Genomic DNA, 21987 nt, shown 5'->3' with positions numbered 1-21987 from the left:
AGATTCTTTGAGTGTTGTTCGCGCATTGTCATCGCATACACCCCCCAAAAACCACATAGTTAATCTTGTATTCAACACTATCATGTCGGTGTATGCGGACAAGCATCGGCTGCTCCTCTGCTGGGTCCCAGGACACGCTGGAATCGCTGGGAACGAGTTGGCAGACGAGAAGGCCGGTGCTGCTGCACTCAGGAACACTGCAGACATAACAAGCGTACCATATACAGACCTCAAGCCACACATAAGACAACACCTGCGCAGAACATGGCAAACACACTGGGACGAACAGACAGACAACAAACTACATGTAATAAAGCCCCACTTGGGACGGTACACAGCTGACTCACACAACATAAACACAGAAGTCGCCTTGGCTAGGCTACGGATGGGGCACACGCATGCAACTCACTCGTATCTGCTGACGGGATCTCCTAGACCCCAGTGCGGCAGGTGCGGAGAGGCCCTATCCGTAGTGCACATACTAATAACATGCAAGGCACTTCACACCACACGACGCAAACACTTTCCAGAAATCTACAGACCACAAATCCCACTCCACCCATCGCACTTCTTAGGCGATGAACCAATGTTTACTATCAAACGTGTTTTTAATTATCTGTCAGAAGTTAAATTTCTGAATCTCATATCGTATCATGCATAATCACAACCTGGCCCTCTACACCAGCCATCCTCATTGTCTTTATTTGTTTTTACTTCTGGTGCTATTCACTTCTAGTATTGACTTTAATATGGGGTAGCTAACCATCTTTTTTTTTGGCGCTCTTTGCCCCAGTTGGCCTTGCGCCATTAAAATGCAACCATCATCATCATACAAATAGATTTTGCCGAGCGGCAATGTAATTAGGCTGCCACTTCGGGCTCCTGGGTCGGTTCGTTCGCTCCTGGCGCGTCGGACGAGGCAGAAGTGGGCGACGGCGACAGCAACACCGTAACCAGATGAATACCCAATCAGTAAGGTTTGTAGCGCCACTCGGAATGGTTGCTTTATTTGGTTCCCCCTTAAAAACAATGCATGAAAAGGTCCCAGAGCACTTCACCTAGCTCCAGGCTGACAAAGATTTCTTGCGAAAAACATGTGAAAGTTCGCACGTACCAAACCCATTGTGTAGTGTGCTGCCTCTCATCCCGCATTGCTACCCGCCGCGGTGGCTCAGTGGCTAAGGCGTTGCGCTGCTGAGCACGAGGTCGCGGGTTCGATTCCCGGCCGCGGCGGTCGCTTTTCTGATGGAGGCGAAAAGCAAAAACGCCCGTGTGTACGAGATTTCGGCGCACGACAAAGATCCACAGGTGGTCAAAATTAATCCGGAGCCCTCCACTACGGCGCGCCTCATCGCCTGCGTTGCGTCGGCGCGTTAAACCCCACAATCAATCAATCATCATCCCGCATTGTTAGAAAACAAAACTTACGCTAATAAAACGTTGACGGCGCGACATTTGTGTTTCCTGTAATTGATTGTTTGTGTGACTACCATAGGCCCAAAATTTCACGCAACCGCTGGCGTGTTGCTTTGTCTACGGAACTTTTTTTCATATTTCCTTCTGCGACTGCCATAGTGTGCAGCATATTTACGGGGATATTCCGGACTGTTTCGTCAAGAACGTTCAAAGTAACTTCTATCCTAAAGCACAGTATTGTAAAATAAATAGCAGTAAGTGCAGTACGTTTCATGTTTGAGCGTGAGTGTTAAGCTAAAAGTTTAGGCTGAACATTTTCCCACGTGGATGCGTTAAAGATGGTGCTAGGTGTTGTATTTAGTAAACAGCGTTCATTTACTATTGTAATGAACGATTTTTTCTACTTATTACAGGCGCTACTACTTAAGTGTGTTTCCTGTGGACAAGTCTCGAATGCAGCAGAGACAGCGGTGGAACAGCTGCGCCATTGAGTGCCAAATTTGTATCCTGCGCCTAACCGCTCCTATTGCGCCAAACTCGTTTATGAGCACCGTCCTGCACCGCAGAGCCTCAATTGACCCTCGAAATAGGACCGTTGTAATGTCCTGCACACTTAAAAAATGTGGTGCATTTACTAACAGAACACTAGCCAGTTACTTGTCACAGTATAAACTAATTACTTAGTGCTTCTACTATCTGGTCATGCATAATCTAGCAAAAAGCCACGCGCGACATTGTGAATTGGCTGAGCTCGAAGCACGACATAGATACACATTCAAGACGCGCATATCATACTTCGACAACCAACAAATTGAGCAAGAGAAACAACAGTATGCACGGGGAGAGCGTGTATAACTTAGTTACCTTAGAAATACATCGGTCCTTTTGCATTTATACCCAGCAGCGGAAAAGCATCTGATAGAGTTGGTGGGCTTGTCGCAAGAGCCAAATATTTCCGCAAAAATTTTTAATAATGCATTTTGATGTGAGCACATACAAATCAGCATGTGGATTTGCAAAAAAAATATTTATTCGTGAGGCGGAGTGGGAACATAGCTGTAGGTATTATGTTCAATAGCGCATAATTTTGTTACTATTAATGAATGCTTGTATCATACAAGCGGCAGTTACTAATTGGATGGTCTATAATAAAAACAATAGCATTGAGGGTCCATATTTAATGGCAGAGCCTACGTACCGTTCTTCGGGGTAGTAACGCTCCTAATGAGTTTGTAAATACAACCCGTTACTACCTTTTTACTAGCCCTGTTGAGAGTGTGTGCCTCAAAAACTTGCCTGAGACATCGTGTTTTAGGATTCAGTGCGGTCATGCTTCCGTTCTCTTTAAGGATATGAGCGGCTATAGAAGTTGGCGATTGCTCAGCCGCAAGGCCGCAGGCACTAAGCGCTGTTGCGATTGCGGGGATCGGGAATCCATCTTGGTAGCGTGACTGGTGACCAGAGACGTTCATCAAGAAACCGATGCTTCCTGACGAAGGAGAAAAAACTTTATACTCGTATTTACATGATGAGTACAAGTTTGGCTGCTGTGCCAGCAACGGCAACTGCAAGAGCAACAGAGCAACTCCGAGAGCGACCCTCGGCGGCTCGCAATACCCCCTTTTTGTTCAAGGAAAAGGGGTTAGAGTCCACCTAGGCAAACATGTCTAGTCCGATCACAGACCCACAATCTCACGCACATCGGCACCGACGTCGTGCGAAGCCATTCTGGTTTCTTGACCTGGTGATCAGGAGGAAAATGAGACGATGGCGCTGCCGGTACGAGGAGACCCTTTTTCCCAAGTACGAGGCGCGCCTGGGTGGCTTGACTCACGATGCTCGCCGATTACCGATTTCATGGCCTGCGCTTCCGAAGTCGTTTCTTGTCATTCCATCAGAAGCGCCCGGGCGAGGATGGCTCAGGGCGGCGCGTGCCCCGTCTCGCCTGCTCGTTTCCGCTGAAGTCACTGAGTTGAAGGGGCGTGGTTTACGCAGGGTTGATGAACTGCTGTATTAAATGCGGATTGACACGTGGCACGAGTCGATGCCGACCAACGAGCGAATTAGCGCCGAGGTCTCTGCTTGGGTGCGCCGGGTCCGCAGCCCGGTCATATACAGGGCCTTCTCCGCCCTCGCTACGGATTTGTGTGTCGCATTTGCATGGTTTTGTTTGCCAGTGCCGGCCGCTGCGCCACAATCGATGAAAAATGCCAAAAGTTAGTGAAAAGGGGTTTGTGTGTCACCGCGGACAAATAAAAAATAGAATAACATTAACAAGAAAGAATGCTTTTTATTGGAGGTGACCATCAATTTAGTCGACCATTTTTGACGAGTATAGCTGCGTGTATTCAACAAAGAGGGTCTTGGACGCTTTGCCCTCGCTTGTTAGTTCAGTTGGCCTTTGTTGTGAGTTACTCACTGTCGCTGGTGAACTTAGGGGTTAGCTCTACTTACGTGGAGGAGGAAGATGAGTAAAACTTTCATTGTTTCGAAAAGTCTTGTGGCTGGATGGTCCAGCGCTAAGTATGCCTCCTAAAAACCCTCTCGTTACGTAGTCTAAGGTGTACGTTCGTGGAATCTCGCAACCCCGTGACAAGCGAAGACAAAGCTATGTTCTGCTTTGCGGGCACTGTAATCGGTGTTCGATAGGAAAAACGCAAGCAAACGTTTTGTTTGACACAATGCCGCCATGAGTTCGGTTAACATTGCCGTCTACCGCACACGAAGCGACGCCTGTTATCTAATCCCTTTTGACTCCGCTCGTGAGGTTACCCTTCGAACGGTGATGACGCAGTGCAATCACTGGTCGCCGAAGGTCGATAACTTCGCATATTGTAAGTTTTCAGATGTAGTACAAGAACTGCATTCTTCGTTCGGAATAGGTTCTAGTGCACGGTAGAACGCCTAACATAGTAGATAAATAGACTGAACTTAACTGACAGGGGGCTGGCATAGCAGTCTGTGCCAGCCCCCTTGCCAAACAGCCTTTCTGGCTGCTCCAAACCTGCTCCGAAAGGCCTTTCTGGCTGCGCCGAGGCTGCTACAAAAGGCAATTTTGCCTTCTCTAAGGACTGCTCCCAAACCCTTGTTCTACCCCAGCAGACAGAACGAGTCTTCCAGCTGGACAATTCTGTAATAGTGCTGTTGAATTGCATCTTCTCATTTTGGCTGATCGGCGAATTACCTGAGAAAAGGGTTTTGTTTTCATTTACCTCAATGCTTCTGCTTTGTAGGCATCTCAAGCAGCTAAACGAAGCATGGATCGGTTCGCGCTCAATGTATGTATGTATTTATTGTTCTTTGGAAAAGGAAGATCCACCAACAGGCGTAAATTGTCTCGCCTAGGGGGCGGACACCGGAACGCCTGCTGGTGTAGGGGGGGATAGGGAGGAAAGGATACATAGGAATAGGAGGATAGGGGAGATGGTTGACATTACAATCTATGTAACACACACAAGGGTTTTCATTTTTTGTCTACTATTGTGTATGTGCTTTGCTGTCGTGTTTAAGTTTTGGAGGAACTTATTTCGTATTCTTGTACTGCGAAGTCAGGTTTTTCGTTGTAAATGTGATGTGCATAATGAAAAACGTAAGCAAAGAAATCTGTTGTGTTAAGGTCCTGAATTGTTTCTGGGAAGTCACGTAATTACTTCCCAAAGTTGATGCAGTTCATTTATTGTGCCTTGCCGCGTGATTTATGTTTTATGCACGCCACTGTACAGAAAATTACTTTATGCGAGCGCAGTAAATGATTTTCTGTATAGTAACATGTATAAAGTAGAATTCGGGCCACAAGGCAACTCTCAGAATAGGAATTGGCCATAAGGACTGGCCGGAAAGCCCGAAATGTCTATGCATAGGCATTATCATGGCATAACATATGCATTGCCTAGCATTGTCCAATATTGGCCTTCCAGAGATTGGTCAAATGTGGGCTTGTCATCTTTCCCAAACACCAGCCAATAATGGTGGTGGAGGTATTGCCAAGCGCTGACACACTGGCCACCGATGATTTGCCACGCTTCGGCTTGGTAATTTCTGCTGCTTGGGTCTTTAAGTTGTACCGCTAAGAACTCCTCGCTGGGCACTATTCGGGCGTTGAACGTTGCCAGGTTCAAGTTCCAAAGGCGGCTTGTCCCAACCCAGAGATTCTTAGAAACCCCTGCTGTATCGTTGTCCTGAACGCCGCTGTAGTCTGTTCTACAGTTGCTGGGGCTCAGGGCCGAGTTAGGTTGGTCAATCATTGGAGGGGTACAACTACTATACCGACGTGGCCAGATCCTTCTCTGGTGAGGGAGTCCTGTATGTGTCCTCCTTGGTTACACCTATCGAGTTTAGTCTCTTAGGCGTTCGGGATGATTGTTCCTTCAGGAACAGGCAGCACTCCGCACCTGCATGGGTTATGCTCTCGGACTCACGAGTGGAAAGCAAGAGAAAGACCGAGTTAGCCCTCATTCACACAGCCGTTTTTCACCCCGTCACGTCACCGTATTCAGTCATGGCCGACGGTTTCTCGGCCGATTTCTCGATGAAAACACTTGTACGGTGACGGGAAGCCCAGCTCTACGTTTCCGTTCCGCCACTACCACGCCCCGTGGTAAACCAGCCAATCAGAAAACAAATTTTTACGGCTAAATTTAGCGAAAAGTGAGCACACGTCAAAATTTAACCCATTTCCTTACCTTTTCAGATTAAGCCCGCTCAATTCTAGGCCAAACTGATCACCAGGAAGAGGACCCTGTACTCTGACGGAGAGCTCCAGTACGAACGCTACTCCGTTTACGTCTCCGTCGCGGTTTTTGACGTGACGGTGCCGTGACGGCTGTGTGAATGAGGGCTTACAACGAAGTTCTTTTAAGCGCAATCTGGTAGAAGGAAGGGGCGACCTGGAGGAAGTCACGTGGCCTTCCCCGTTAGATGACGGTCGTGAACCCGTGGGCCCTAGCGGCACCTTCCGCCTGTTGGACAAGTAGATGCTGTGCGGGGGAAAGCTGAGCAAAGCGGCCTCCCGTTGCTCTTGAGTCCTGATATTTATTTATCTATTACGTTGATGAGGTTTCTCTGGGCATGCCCGTATGACGTGTGGTAGGGTGGCTTTGCCTGCACACCACTTGCATCTTTGGGAATACGTGTCTAGGAAATATCGGTTGTAGAAAAGGGGGTTGTGGAAGGTGTTTGACTGTATTCGCCTCCACGCAGCCATCTGATGAGGGATGAGTATGGTGCAGGGCACTTGAGGCGGCTCGAGCACGTGACCAGCCTCTCTCTGCTCCTCGTGAATGTAGGTCTGATGTCCCCGTCAAGGTCAGCCCGGTTGCCGAAATCTCGGGCTGCCTCCTCAGGCGAACAAGCTTGCATCTGTCGCCAATAAACGTTGAAAGGATTTCGGCCGCTGGCGAGGATATTCCTACCGACAGGAAGTTTCTGATTGGCGTCTTGCAACTATATCACCACAGTCCTCACCAACCGTACCACCACAGTGGGCATTGTGCGCCTCTGCTCAGACACCTTCAAACCCATACCGCAGGGAACCCCACAAGGCTCCGTTATTTCATCACTGCTCTTCAATATCGCAATGAAGTATTTCCCACCACTGCTCGAGGCGATCCCCAACCTACAGGCATGGAATGTGCGCGGATGATCTTACAATATAGAGCCCTACAGAATCCTTCAGTGCCTAGCAAGGTGTCCTCCAAACTGCAATATAAGTGTCATAGCAATACTTCCAAGCACGCGTCTTCAATGTGCTCCAGAAAAGTTGTCCCTGTTAATACTCATCAAAAAAAAAACAAGAAAAACGCTCAAGATATACCCAACCCTGAACTCAAGAACAACTACCAGCAGGCTCCCAACATCCCCTCCCTCCGCATAGTGGGACTAAGCATTCCAAAGGATGGCTCAGGTGCCCAAACGATTCCCCCTAAAGGCAACCCTCACACAACTCATGCACCTCACACATCGCGTCTCTAATTGAGCTTCGACCCTAAAGAAACGAAAACACTTTCCTTCGTACGAGCCATCCTCACCAGCCGCATAGCGTATGGTGCTCCCTACCCAGCCCTCAAATCATCCGAGGTCCTTACACTGGACTCAGCGATCCGGCAAGCATACAAGACAGCCCTGGGTTTCCCCCAACGACAGCAATTACAAAACCCTTGCAGCTTGGAATCCTCAATTCATGGGAACAAATCGAAGCAGCACACCACACCTCTCTAATACAACGTCTTAAACTAACTCCCAAGGGTAGTGAAGGGCTCCTGAAACTACAATACTCTATACCACCCAACCACGACCAGAAAATTCGCATGCCCCTGGCTATACGCAAAACATTCGCGTTGGTCCCATCCCAAGGAATATGCACCCCACTTACAACAGGGTACGCCAAGCAGCAAGATCCCGCAACATTCATAAACAATACCACCACCTCCCATGCACCCAATGTACGGACGCACCGCCATAACCCCACAAATCTACACAAGCCGCCCGCGTACTCAATGCCAAAGTAATTGAGCTCACTGTAGTGAATGCTTTCAACAACTCCAGCAAAACAGCTGAAAAGGTTACCAGCGCCCTTGACGCCACAACAGTCAAAGAATTTTAACCCTTATTACGAACTGTCACGCCGTTGGCAGAAACTACCTAAATGGACGCATATCGCAACCCGTCTTATCAATTCTACAACAAGAAAAAAAAACACTCCCAGAGCTGCAAATAATTTGGTCTCCAAGCCACGAATCTCTCGAGGGTAATGATGCGGCACAATCAGCTGGCCACGCTCATTCACACCGGGCCGCTTCCCGCGAGGGTCAGGAACCACCATCTGTAGCAACCCTTAAGTCCACCCCACAGAAAAAGTAAGCCGAAGTACTCGCCCACTACAGGAACGAGCGTCGCAAGTATCCATTCCCCCACCCACACCTCTCTTGTGTCGAAGCAACCACCTTGCGATGACTATAGACTAACTCCTACCTAACACCCTTCTACATGGCATGTACCCACCCTATACCCCGCCACATGCTAATTCTGTCTCCAACCAGGCATCCTGTACCACGTGGCTAGAGCGTGGCAGCAATCCCCAAATCTCGCCCTTAACCCGAACTTTACGTATGAGCAGTGGGTAAAGCTTCTGACGAGTTCCCACCTCCCAGACCAGCGACGATTGGTGGTGAGGGCATGAATGGCCAGCATACCAGGCGGGTGCCCTTACATCAGCACTTCGACTCAGACAAATAAAGTTTATTGATTATTATCATCATCATCACCATCATCATAATTATCTCCTCACATTGTATGATTGTGTAGCCTGTATTTGATGCCTTCGCATTCCCTCTTACGTGTAAAATAAACTCCGTCTCGAGAGCGCAGGTTGTGCACACTGTTAAATCCATCCGCCACAATCCACGCACACCCGCTGAAAGAATTCTTCCAATGGAGATGACCGGTAATTGTTACGCACCTGCTCCATAGCATTTATGGCCCCATACCAAATGTGACCAAGTACCCTCAATTCGCCCATACGTATACAAGGGGTCGGCCAAGGCGGTACGTGGTACCATGAGGAGAAGCAGAGAAAAAAAAAACGTTTATTGGAGCCTATAATTAAGAAAAACATGGGGTACCTTCTTGTTATTTCACAATTCCCCGCAGTCCTAAGCTCCTCCAAAGCATTTACGTCTGAAACTTGTTGGATTATCATCTCCATCATCCTTAACATCGCCACCGCCTCCGTGGTTCAACCATACAGTGTAATTTCGAACATATTGAACCATGCGCACTCGCCAGTGACGATGATGATAGTTTTGCAGGAAATTCTGGTCCGATTTTCTCCTACAGGCTTGCCCACGCCAGAACTCCTCTTTTAGTATTTCAACCTCGGCAGCACCCCTACATGACTATCGAGAAACTAGAAAACAGCATTGGGCTGCCCAATTCACCTTTACTCGTCGCGCAAATCACGAATCCAAAGGGCTCGTGGTCAGGATGCGCGGGAGACGCACGAGCCGACGAAGTTGAAGCAGAGAAATTCGCGAGCGGGCATGTTGCAGAATCCCCCCTTTAAATTTTTATCTATACAAAGCTGGTCAGGCGTTATCTCCTCAATGCCCTTTCTGCAATGCCCCTGAAACAATAGAACACTTTCTTTTAAATTGCCGCAGCTTTTCCTCGATGCGACGCACGCACCTTGAATACACGTTTAATCGGCTGAATCTCCCTTTATCTTTAACCGTTCTTCTTTCCCTGGGTGCTTCCGTCGTAGGATATTGCCACAGAGATGTCGTGATCGCCTTTCATTCCTTTGTTGCGGCGACAGGCCGGATGCCCTGCTAGATAGCTATGCCTTCATTCGCAAGATTTTTTTTTCCTGACAATCCTGTTCAATCCAAAGATTTTTTTTTTCTACTCTCAATGTTTTTTCTCGTACTCTTTTTTTTTTTTTCTCTAAAATAAACCGGGTCACAGCCTAATTATTACTAGCAGCTTCTTGGCCAATCCCCCGCGTGGGTACGCGCCATATCATAGGGAACCAACCAACCAACCAACCAGCCTCGCTCCTCTTCCTCGCTCACTGACCCATGCTCACTTGGACTCCCCGCAAATAATCCTCCTTAGCGGGCTACTGCTAATTTTCCCAACGATAACAAGCAATCGGCGTCCACGCAGGCGCTCACTCCAACCTCCGGCCCACCGCCGGTCTACTAGGTTGGAAGAAGCCGACCACCGCGAACTCCTCCGCCTGGTCCCACCGATCGAAGCAGGCCCTGGCCGGTTCCCCGGCCACTCAACACCCACAACCGGGAGCTGGACCCGACACGGCCTGGGTCGAACGGGGGCGTCCGGCGATGGATGACGTAGCGACCAGCCGGGGAGGCCCGCTGTCCTGGTGCGCGGCCACCGTCGGCACGTGCGCGGCGACGCTGGTGGCTAGCCTGGCGTATGCCGGCCTGTACGTGCTCGTGCCGCACCTGGTGAGCACCGTGGTGGCCCCGCGCTGCTTCTCGCCCGACTGCTACGACTTCCCCAACGAGCTCGCCATGGCAATGGACGCAGAGGCAGACCCCTGCAGCGACTTCTACCAGTTTGCCTGCGGCCGATGGAGCACGGTGAGGGGGCAGCTCTCCGTGACTTTTGGTGCAATCCGCTTTTAAAAAGACAGTGTAATTTCCTAAGATTATCCTCCGAGCCGCGAGTCATATCAGCCTCCTAGCAGCCAAACAGGAAGGAGCCACGATGGCGACCGGTGACGCTAACCCTAACTTCGGAATCACGCCTCAAAAAACGCGAACAGTTGCCAGACGCGCGAGTAGCAAGCTTACCGCGACGCCGTAGACGTTCACGGAGACCGCAGCGTAGCTAAGGCTTGATCGCTGAAGACAGGTTCAAAGGGGGAGCTCAGGAAACTTCAGGTTTGGGGATGATAGGTGGCTATGAGAATGGTTGCATTTCCTTATGCAAACTAATCTCATGAGCTTCACGTGTTACGATATAAGTGATCGCCGCAAGCATGGGTGGATATGACGGCACAGTTATATAAGCTAACACTTAGGGTAACAACCGGAGGAAGTCTTTCTTTGTCCTTTGCTTTTGTTCAGCTAACTCGCCTGTCTTCGGCCCGTTTAGTAACCCCAGATTTCCTCGTACAAACCAAAACGTCAGTTAAGTATCAATGTATATTGTCTATTATCCTGGAAACCATGAGAATTGCCGTCAAACATTTCTCACGTTGGTCGCCTCCCACTGGCTAGGCACGACACCCAGACTCCTCCCTACACTGGTGCCTCTGGCGCTGTGGTGTAGCACTTGGTTTTAAACTACCCACTACGCGCAAAATGCGGCAGTGAACGGCAAATTTACGCAGCACGAGGCCGATATTCCCGTTATCGGAATGCTGTCGGACGCCTACATCTCTGAAAAGAGCAGTGGACGATGCGGCTGATCATGCGGAGGGAGACGCGCCCGGAGAAGTCTCAGGTTCGAGTCCTGCAGGGGGAATTATTTAGCTTTCGTAAAGTTTTGTTTTCGCCCATCCGGATTTTCTTACGGCTTTTTTTTTTCATTTTGGTTATTCCTGTATTAAGAGATCGACGCACAGGACTAATAGAAGGGGTTAGATTACGTTAAAAAACTGGGCCATGTCCCCTAACGCGAAACCTGGGGAGTACCTAAGAATGCAGTGTATAAGGGTTTTCTTGGCGCCTTGGCGTTTTTTCCCACACAGAGATGAAACCATTGGGGGTTGGAGGTATACAGCGTTGCTGTAAAAGTTTCGTGTCTTTGAAGCACGACACGTTCTAGCCAGAGGCGTTGGAAAACGAGTGTCTTGGTGCGTTCTTTTAGTACGCGTTTTTTCCCACGGAGACTAAACGTTCTAGCTCGAGGTGTCGAGAGTTCCGGATTTTTAGTACCGTTACTACATGAAACGACCATATAACAGAAGCCGACAAACCGAGCCGCTAAGGGGCTTCGCACCTAATATAGGTTGTTCTCTCTCGTTGGGCTGGGTTAGGGTACTTTCCTTGAAGTTGGGTTATTATGATGATACGTTCGATCAAGCTACTTTAGCATAGGTTTTGTGAGGCTAGGTTATGTTAGGTTACATTGGTAGGTAATTTTAGGCAAGCGAGATTTTTTAGCAACTTAAAATGAGAATTTCCCGGCGGCAATTCTTACGGCTGCCGTGAGATAATACGCAGGAGAATCAAACGGTCGCTGCACTTTTAGTTAATTCTATTATGCCAAGGCTACTAGTTCCCTTTCAGTGTTGACATGTATGAACATTGTTACTAGTGGGTATATTTGGAAATGTCTTGTCTTGTGTATTCAGGCTTGCTGTAATAAACGGCACAGACATCATGGTTCTAGCAGATTTTTTACGCAGAGAAAACCCTTGCGGCATGAAAAAAACGAGAACAAAGCCTTGCTGTGGATAGCCAAAACGAACGGTTACTAGCGAAAGAACGCCTCTCAAGAAATAAAACTGAGGCCAACCACGAAATGCTTGTGCAAATGTCACGCATGTAGGCGTCATCGAGCTCTGGCTGCTTCTCCTGGTTGGCCTGCGGCCTTGCTCGCTGCACAGCTGTATTGGCCGCCCATGTGCTGGTCGTGAACTTGGGAGGTGCACGCTGTTAGCTGAAGCCGCTGCCGCTGACCTTGTTCAATCAACCTTTCGCGTTGTCGGGGGCTTGGTGGACAAACGTTCTGTACAAGCATCACTTCGTTTCGCGCGCTACGCCGCCACTTTATTATCCTGTCTCCAAAGTGGCCGAGTATGGGCCAACCTTGGGTACCTTGCTCTAAAGAATCCGCGCGTCTCCAGGTGCACCCGATGGACGCGAACCAGTTCGCCAGCCTGCAGCGCAAGATCTTCTTCAGCCTGTATAGCGACATCCGACGCCAGCCGTCGCTCCCCCAGAGTCGCGCGGGCGAGAAGTCAGCGCAGGCCCTGCGCATGTGCGAAGACATCTTCGTCCACCGCCAGGAGAACCTGGACGACCTGGGGGCCTTCCTGGCCGAGCACCGGCTGGGCTGGCCGGACGCGCCTGCCGACTCCGGCGCCGTGTTCGAGCCCCTGGACGCCATGGTGGGCCTCAGCCTGGACGCCGACGTGCACCTGCTCTTCCAGATGAAGCTGGTTCCCAACTTCAAGAAGGACGACCGGCTCATCCTGTCGCTGAGCCAGAACGCGGGGCTCATGTTCTGGTTCCAACACCGGGTGCTACACCTGCCCGGAAGAGCTCTGGGGAGAACGCTGCTGCACATCGCCCGGGCCCTTGGCGACACGAGGGCGGACTACGCGCCCGTGGTCGAAGACGTGATCCGGATGGACACAGACCTCATGTCCATGTACTTTGAGTATAAGGAGAAGGACCTCATCGGCTACGCACAGTTGCAGGTGCAAATTTTTTTGGTCTACGTACTTGCTAAAATTTCGCTCTACGTACTTCCTGGGCTGTGTTGAGTATACGTAGTTTACACAGTAAACGCTTTACGCCCTAATTGACCTATAAAGACAGAAATATTTTGACACGTGGCAAGTACAGCGCAAAAGTGTTTGTCCGAACAAACTTGTAGTGAAGAATAGTGTTCAGGCAGACTCTTTGGTTTTTGCATGCGCACCCCCCCCCCCTCGCGCACACACACGCGCGAACGAAATTTCAAAGGGCGGTAGCATACAGACTTGCATAAATGTACTCATGCCGTTCAACCCTTTCAATTCAAACTACATTCCTTTTAAGGCAAGAAAGTTAATCGTCATGGCATACATGTACGCGAAGCACGTATATACTTACGCTACATTACCGGTTGCCTGCTGTCCTTGCTTTTAAGCCAGCAGGAGAAAGTACTTTTGTTTTAGCGCGAATTTCAAAACTCGCGCTATGTGTAACTCAGTTCCAAACTGACCAAAACTTTGTAACAGTGAAACTGACTTCGAATTTCACTTTATTTTAGCCTAATGGTTTAGCATATGCCGTTGCCTTATCAATGAACTACGAAAACACATTCCATACTCTTTCAATAGCCTACAAAAAGACGCACGTGTTCAGTGTACCACCATCCCATCTCACAAACCAAGATCTGTGTAAAGCTAGAAACAGGGATTTTGGAACATTAATACGATGTGTTACCCTCCTGCAGCAACATCATTCAATGGGTCTCCTCGATTTACCAATCCTGGACGGTCCGCGGGCAGTCCGAGGACTGCCCTCGGACCGGAAGCCTCGTTGGAATACATGGGAAAAACGAGCGCCGGATCGCGTCTTGGGCAGTCCGCGGACGATCCGGGACTGATAATCGAGGACGCCCAATGTATAGTGTCCAAAACTGGTCAAAGCTGGAGGGAGATTGGTGTCAAATATGTTTTAATATGGTGTAACTTGTGCATAACCGCGTGTCAACGGGCCACTTGTGGCATCGCTAGCGAAGCAAAGTGATGTAACATCCTTCCGGAACACAAAGGTTACAGGTCGGTACAAATCACACGCGGAGCAACCCACAGGAGTGGCTGTACGTTTGAGGCAAGGGGAAGCTTGGTTAAACGTTTCCTGTGGTAATTAAAAATCATGAATTATTCAGGGATGGCTTGCAAGATGCCTGTCTAAATGCCTGTCCTCAAACGTGACTTCAAGATTAATTTTTGTCATGCAAATGGAATACCACGTTGTCCATCTCATCTTAAGGTCACGTTCAAAAACACTGTCCTAGAGGAGGAAAAAAAAACTTTATTTACTCCATCCGTTTTGAGTGCGCTCACTCCGGACCATTTAAGGGTGTCCTCAGTCCAGTAATGTAACGGGATATACTAACAATGACTTGTTCCAATGCGGCGGAGATGATCTAATTTATGTGCCCGCGCTATGGATACAAAGTCAAATATTGAAAGTTTTGTGGATTTCACTTTAGTTGTGTGCTTCTGTGACTTGCGCAGTCGGAGTGTGTTACCGTCCGCGAGATTCCCCTGCTGAATTAATTGACAGCCTAAATGATTCTTTAACTTTAATCCAAAACGCGCATCCGACGTCACCAATAATCCTTGTCGCTGATTTCAACTACCCCGCAATAAACTGGCAGACGTGCACACCCCAAGGCTGCACAAGGAAAAGCGAATGCAGGGAACTTCTTGATGTTCCTTCGTTACTTTATCTGCGTCAAATGGTTTGCAAACCAACACGAGGAAGTTCTATTCTTGACCTCGTCCTGATAACCGAACCAGAAAATATGCTTGTTCACGTTTTAGAATGTATTAGCGACCACAATGTAGTACACTGTGAATATCTTGAAAAAAGTAAACCTGAAAAAGCAACAAAAACTATTTTCGATTACTCCCGTGCAAATGTCAAGGCGATTCTTAAAGAGTTATCGCCTTTTTCTGTATGGTTCTTGCAAACCATGGCTTATCGTAATACAAATGATAACTGGCTCGCTATCCAAAGGAAGCTTACTGAACTGAAGCAAAAGCACGTTCCGAAAATTGAAATCGTCTCATCAACACAGCGCATGGTTCACGTATGAGCGATCAATAAAAAGAAAAGACTTTATTCTAAAGAGAAGTTGTCGAACTCGGATGGCGATTGGCAGCGCAATCGTGAGAAATCAAATAAATGCAAAGCGGAAATTGAAGCGCCAAAAGAGACGTTTTTTAATGGTGACATTGTCAGCATGATAACTAACAACCCAAAAAGTTTTGGAAAGTAATCGCAAACACTCTTCTCAATCCACTTTACCAATCGTAAATAACGGCGTGCTGCTGTCGCCATCTGAAGCTGGAACAGAATTAAACTCCTTTTTTCAGCTCGTTATTCACGAAAGAAAAGCCAATACCACCTTATCTTACATTTACTTCAATTAACGCATCTATGAATGACCTCATAATCACTCCTGAAGGAATAGAATCGGCCATAAATCGTCTTTCCAATAACTCAGCCCCTCGTCCAGACGGCATCTGCCCAAAGATACTGAAAATGACTAAGCCTACAATACCTCTGATTTTTGCCGCGCTTTTCCATCAATTCCTAGATACAGGAATCGTACCAGATGACTGTAAGATCGGTTGTATCACTCCCATTTACAAATAAGGTTACCGTTCAATGCCCTCAAATTATAGATCGATATTTTTGACTAGTATTCCAGGTAAATTACTTGAAATATAATATCTGCCGCAGTTATGAAATATTTAAGTAAACTTAACGTTTTCTTTATTCAGCATGGTTTTAAGCAAGGCCACTGTTGTGAAACACAATTATTTGAACTCATTACGGATCTTCATCAAGCTGTTCACGATTCCCTTAAAATTGAGGCTATATTCATTGACTTCAAGAAAGCATTTGATAAAGTTCCCCATACTCGTCTATTGACGAAGCTTAGCCGGCTTAAGATCCACAGTACAATTATAAATTGGATTACAAGTTTTTTAACCAATAGCTACCAGTTTGTTTCAGTAGGCGATAAGCCTTCTGCTTTAGGAAAAGTTACACCTGGCGTCCCTCAAGCCTCAGTACTTGGACCAATTTTATTCCTAATTTACAATAATGATATCAGTAAAAACATTTCTTCAACACTTCGACTATTTGCGGATGATTGCGTCCTCTATAGACAAATAAACACCTCTGAAGTCTATAATATTTTACACGCCGATGGAAACAAAATCTCCCATCGGTGCGAGAAATGGCAAATGAAAATTAATACTTCTAAAACAAAAGCAATGACATTTACCAGATCTAGTACCGTTCAGTCCACTTTGCATTTTATGAATAACTTGTGTATAGAAAATTTGACTACGTTAAAATATTTAAGAGTTCATTTAAGTCCTAACTTTACATGGAATGATCACATTGATGAAATAATTTCGAAAGCACATAACACACTGGGATTCATTAGGCGTAATTTGTATTTAGCACATAAGTCAACTAAACTACTAGCTTACACAGCTTTAGTTCGTTCAAAGATGGAATATGCTTCTATAATGTAGAATCCAAATCAGATGTACCTAATAAACAAGCTCGAGTCATTACAAAATAAAGCAGCGTGTTTCATTACCAAGAACTACTCCAGAACATCCAGCATCACGGCTTTCAAAGATTCCCTCCAATTACCCTCCCTAGAAAAACGACGTCTGCTGGCACTGCACTCTCACTTCCACTGAATGTATCATACCCCATCATCCTTCACTGCATCCCATATCAAGCCGCCGCATCAAATTATTTCCTCGCCTCGACCATCCCTCAAAGTCCGCCCGATGTTTGCACGTACAAATCTCCTTCGACAATCACCGCTCTTTCTGGCCACTGGAATAAGCTACCAAAATATTGATGCTATTTGTGATCACGACTCGTTTGTTGCACAACTGAAGAGCAATTTGAACGCGCATGTCTAGTAAAAACAGACATGTGTGCTTTTCACAACCTGAAGTGAATTTACAGGTTTCGTATTGAGTGTTTTTAGTTGCATCAATTTCTTTTTCCTCATTCTTCTATTTTATTTTTATTTTTTTATTGTTTGGTAAACTGTTATATGTTGTAGGTTACCTTTATCTGCGAATTGTGTTTAAATGTCTTAAATATCTTGTTGTAATCCCCCCCCCCCTATGTAATGCCCTCAAGGGCCTTTAGGGTATCTAAAAAAATAAAAAATCTAGCAGGAAAATCTACAGACTGCCTCGAATTAGATAGACGTTCTTTGCCTGATCACAGTGGCATGATGTTTGGTAGCATCATTATCGCAATCACCATTCCCTGCATACTTAAGTCATGATGACTCCTGATAAGAGACAGCAAAAGACCATCCCACTTTTCGCATATTTCGGGAACGTGAAATGCAGCTAACAAACGATGCTACTTTTAGGAGAGCTTTGACGGACGCACATATCTAAAGCTATTTGAAAAAAAGCTCCAATTTGACTTGAGCATTAAAAAATCCAAACCTTTCCTACCCTAGGTTTATTAGTAGTTGTCACAACTTGGTAAAGCATTACTGTTCTTCGACTGCCCTCATTGTGATTCTATAAGCCATAACTGGAACCTTCCAGGAGCTGGGAGACCTGTGCTCGGGCCGCGTGCCGTCCGAGCGCTGGCTCGAGGCCGTCAACCGCCACCTGCCGAGGGACGCCGGGGTGAGCGCGCAGAGCGAGCTGTACGCCATCGGCACCGCGTATTTGGGCGTCACGGGCCGCTTCCTGGGCAAGTACGGCCGCCAGCCGGACCGGCTGCGCTTTTTCCTCTCCTGGCACGTGGTGCGCTCGCTGCTGCCGCTCGCCTCGTACGAGCTCACCCAGTCCCTCATGGCCGAGTCAAGCGAGGCGCAGATGGCCGTCAACTACCTAGAGTTATGCGTCGGCCGCGTCTCGGAAATGGCGCCCTTCGCACTGGCCCACTTCTACTTCTCCAAGTTCCTCTCGGCCGGCTCGCTCAAGACGGCGGACAGCATGGTGAGCGCGATCCGGGAGTCGTCGCTGCTGGCCTTCCGAAACCTGTCGTGGATGGAGGAGCCGACGCGTCGCGTGGCCATCCACAAGCTGTCCTCCCTGCATGAGATCGTGGCCTTCCCCAAAGAGCTGGCCTCGGCCGAGGCCATCGACGCCCACTACTCTTTCTTGCCCAAATTCAGGCGAGCACTATGATACACTCCTACTCAGACGGGCATTTTCGGCTACTTTTTGGAGCGTGAACTGTGTTATTGCGTGTGGTTTCATTGAGAAATATTTGGAAGGGGCCTTGCAGAAGCCCGTATAACGCTCAGTCTGAGAACAACCAATGTCTGCAGGCTCTAAGCCCTCCGGTCTTTTGGAGTTAATAGCCAGACCTGTGTCTCCGGGCCTTGCTCTTTGTTCTCAGTATGTAACCGACATAAATGACAAGAACAAGGCGACAGTTTAGAGCAGTGGCAGCATTATTTTCTTGCGCTGTTAACAATTCAGAACCTGATGACCCCCCGAACTGACCACACTATTGCATTGTAAATCCATTCCTCGCGTACATGTCGACGACGGCCGAAGGCCGCAACCATTTATTTTCGCATGTGATTCAAAGGGATAGAAGCTAACCGCTATCACCCTGAAAGAGCGATATATAGCTCCAACTTCGTGGGATATCAGTATTTATAACAAATAGCCATGCTGCTAAAGAGGCGCCTCTATTCAGTTACTGTTTCATGTCTCCTGAATAATTCCCGTTCTACCGGCTCACAGTGGCTCCTTCTTCCGCGTCTACACCGAGTCTCTGCGGGCGGCGCTGGCGCACTCCAAGCCCCTCCTGCGGGGCGGCCGCAGCAACCGTTCCATCAACCGCGAGCTTTACATGCACCCGCAGCCGATCCCGGTGAACGCGTTCTACATGTTCGTCTACCACGTCATGTTCATCATGCCCTCGATCCAGTTCCCGCCCTACTTTGCGCGCTCGCTGCCCGCCGCGGCGCGCTTCGGGGGCCTGGGTCACGTGGTCGGACACGAGATCACTCACGTCTTCGACCCCTTCATGGGCAACATGGACCAGACGGGCGTCAAGGTACCGCCACATTCGGCACCGGATGTTTGTTGCTTGCTTGGCGTTGCTCCTGTCCTTAGATGGAACAGGAACGGAAAGGTCGAACAGAGGGAACACAGTGGCGGCTAAGACGAACCACTATGATGTTCCAGCCCGCTAGGCTGAAATGTGTGCAAACTCCAACGGCAGCGATGACGCGCTTAGACCCCCGTCTACACCGCCCCAATACAATGAAAACGGATTTACCTTAAATTTAATTGGTATTAGCCGTGAAGGCTGTAGGGGATAGAGTTGCCCGTTTCGAAATTAAACGGTGGGATCTCCATCCTCAACGAGACGATGCCTTTAGGTAACACAAAAAACCTATCCCTTGAAAGAGGAGCTCCGTAAACAAAATGTAAACGTAGTCTTGTACGTGATTTCAACTTTGTAGGAGCGTCACATCGTGCGTGGTGTGAACAAAGGAGGGAGCTGTTCTCTCTCCTTCATCCTAATTGAGTAAATAGATATTACGGTTTAATTTTTATTACTGATAGCACTTGTCTTTGTATTGGTATAATTTTTATTGAGGCTATACCTTAGCCCCCCCTTGTAAGGAGAACCCATTGCTTTCCGGTAAAGAAAGCTGCCCGCAATGTAAAGGTATAGATAAACACATCAAGTTCGTATGCACAGAACCAGAAGATCGAGATTAAGAGTCGAGTGTGTTAGCGCCTCTCAGATAATGAATGGCAGCCTACCGTTGCCCTGAAGGAAGTGTATGACAGCTGCATCTTACCGGTACTCATCTACGGGGCGCAAACTTGGAGGCTCACTAAGAGGGTTCAACTTAAATTGAGGACGATTCAGCGCGTAATGGAACGGAAGCTGATAGGTGTAGCATTAAGGAACGAGAAGAGAGCGGAGTGGTCGGGAAAAAACGTGTGTTAAGGACATATTAGTAGAAATTAAGAAGAAATGGACGTGGGCAGGGCATGTAATGCGAAGGCAAGATAACCGTTGGTAATTAAGAGTAACATAGTGGATCCCTAGAGAAGGCAGGGGGCGGCAGAAAGGTAGATTGGCAGATGAGATCAAGAAGTCTGCCGGGATAAAGTGGTCGCAGTAAGCACATGACCGGTATAATTGGAGAATAATTGGAGAGGCCTTTGCCCTGCAGTGGGCGTGGATAGGCTGGTGGTGGTGGTGGTGATGATGATGATGATGTTAGCGCTGCGCTACCTCTAGACGTTTCCAGCGGGGGAACACGACTTACCTTAGTGCATGCTCTGTGACAGGGGAACGCGACGGCGTGCGTGGGAAAGTTGTGGCGTGAAGCAACACTGTTGTACCTGTTGAATCAACTTGCACCAAAACACGACAAAACGAAAGCTAAGAACGGACGCAAACACTAGGGGATGGGTTTATAAGTATCCGTAATATAAGTTATATCCCTTCGCCTTCAACGAACGTAAGCAGACTTCACCGCGGAGAGGAATTTTTAACAGGGTAGCTGCATAAGCTTGATCTTTGTCCGGTGACGTTGCAAAACAAAAACCCAAGAACAAAACTGCGGCGCCTGTAAAGAGTGCACCAGCGCAGATAGGGTATTATAACGTTGAAGCCGGCTTTCGCGCATGCTCGAGAGTAAGCAGGAGGGGGCAAATGCGTATGTGCACTTTTACCTTTTACTATACCATTTTAAAGGTGATAGTCTTTCCTAGGCTACTGAAAAGCAAAAAAATGGCGCCCCTTGTACTAGTGGTTGAAGTCTGGAAAAACAACGGAACCCGAGTCGGCCTAGCTTCTTCTAGCGGAAAAACCTTATAAGCTTGGCCTTACCCCTCAGCACTTCGCCTAGCATAGCAAAAACATCCAAAACCAAAACTTAGCAAGAAACCGGTAGAAGCTGGGTCAACCCCCAGCTCCACTGCTTCCCCAGCCTTTCACCACTACTGCAAGCTGCGCCATTTTTTCTCTATTATTGTATTTATTGTTACCGTCAGCCCTTAATGCTATCACTCGCCTTCTCTGCATACACCAGGTGAACTGGTTTTCCGAGACATCCCGCGTACGCTTCATCAGTCGGCTCGAGTGCCTCGTGCACCAGTACAGCGAGGCCTCCAGCCAGTACCGGGAACCCACCTCGCTGACGCTGTCGGAGGACTTCGCCGACAACAGCGGCCTCGAGCACACGTTCACCGCCTACCGGCGAGCCGTGGCTCGGGGCGCCGATGCGTCCGGGGTGGGCGAGTTCGGCAACGACCAGCTCTTCTTCCTCGCCTCGTGCCACAAGTGGTGCTCGGCCAGGGTGGAAGCCAACTCGCCCCACTACTCGCCCAAGAACCTGCGCTGCAATGTGCCGCTCATGAACAGTGCCCAGTTCGGCAAGGCCTACGGGTGTCCAAAGGGATCGCCCATGAACCCCGTTCGAAAGTGCACTTTCAAGTGAACTTGGAAGTTCGCTCGAAGCACGCGCGTTGCGACTCGTCTCTGAACGGTTGTTTTTAGTCTTGCCGTTACTTCGGTTAGATGAGCGTAGCTGGGTAGTTCAGGTTTGAAGTCCACCAGCTTTGTGCGAACTTCTTCTTAGAGTATTCTCGCATACGTTTTGTTA

General features: G+C 48.3%; 2 protein-coding genes across 2 annotated transcripts in view; one reads left to right on the top strand and one right to left on the bottom strand.

The window, feature by feature from the left end:
• The window catches only part of LOC144159048 (sodium- and chloride-dependent glycine transporter 1-like), a 77409-nt gene extending 71645 nt beyond the window's left edge, over positions 1–5764 (bottom strand). The window contains exon 1 of the mRNA XM_077690293.1: positions 5683–5764. The gene's annotated coding sequence lies outside the window, so the exon portion shown is untranslated. The remainder of the gene's footprint in view (positions 1–5682) is intronic.
• Positions 5765–10256: 4492 nt separating this feature from the next.
• LOC144160002 (neprilysin-1-like) lies at positions 10257–21822 on the top strand. Its single transcript, XM_077691628.1, has 5 exons — positions 10257–10517; positions 12734–13309; positions 17939–18516; positions 19097–19412; positions 21415–21822. The coding sequence occupies exons 1-5, from the start codon at positions 10257–10259 to the stop codon at positions 21820–21822; spliced, it is 2139 nt and encodes a 712-aa protein (XP_077547754.1).
• The last annotated feature ends 165 nt before the right edge of the window (positions 21823–21987 follow it).

The sequence above is a fragment of the Haemaphysalis longicornis genome, unplaced genomic scaffold (genome assembly GCF_048455015.1).
Source record: "Haemaphysalis longicornis isolate Haplotype H1 unplaced genomic scaffold, Haemaphysalis longicornis Haplotype H1 scaffold_10, whole genome shotgun sequence".
Classification (NCBI taxonomy): Eukaryota; Metazoa; Arthropoda; class Arachnida; order Ixodida; family Ixodidae; genus Haemaphysalis; species Haemaphysalis longicornis.
The sequence above is the reverse complement of the archived record's forward strand: the minus strand, read 5'-3'. Positions and strand labels throughout refer to the sequence as shown.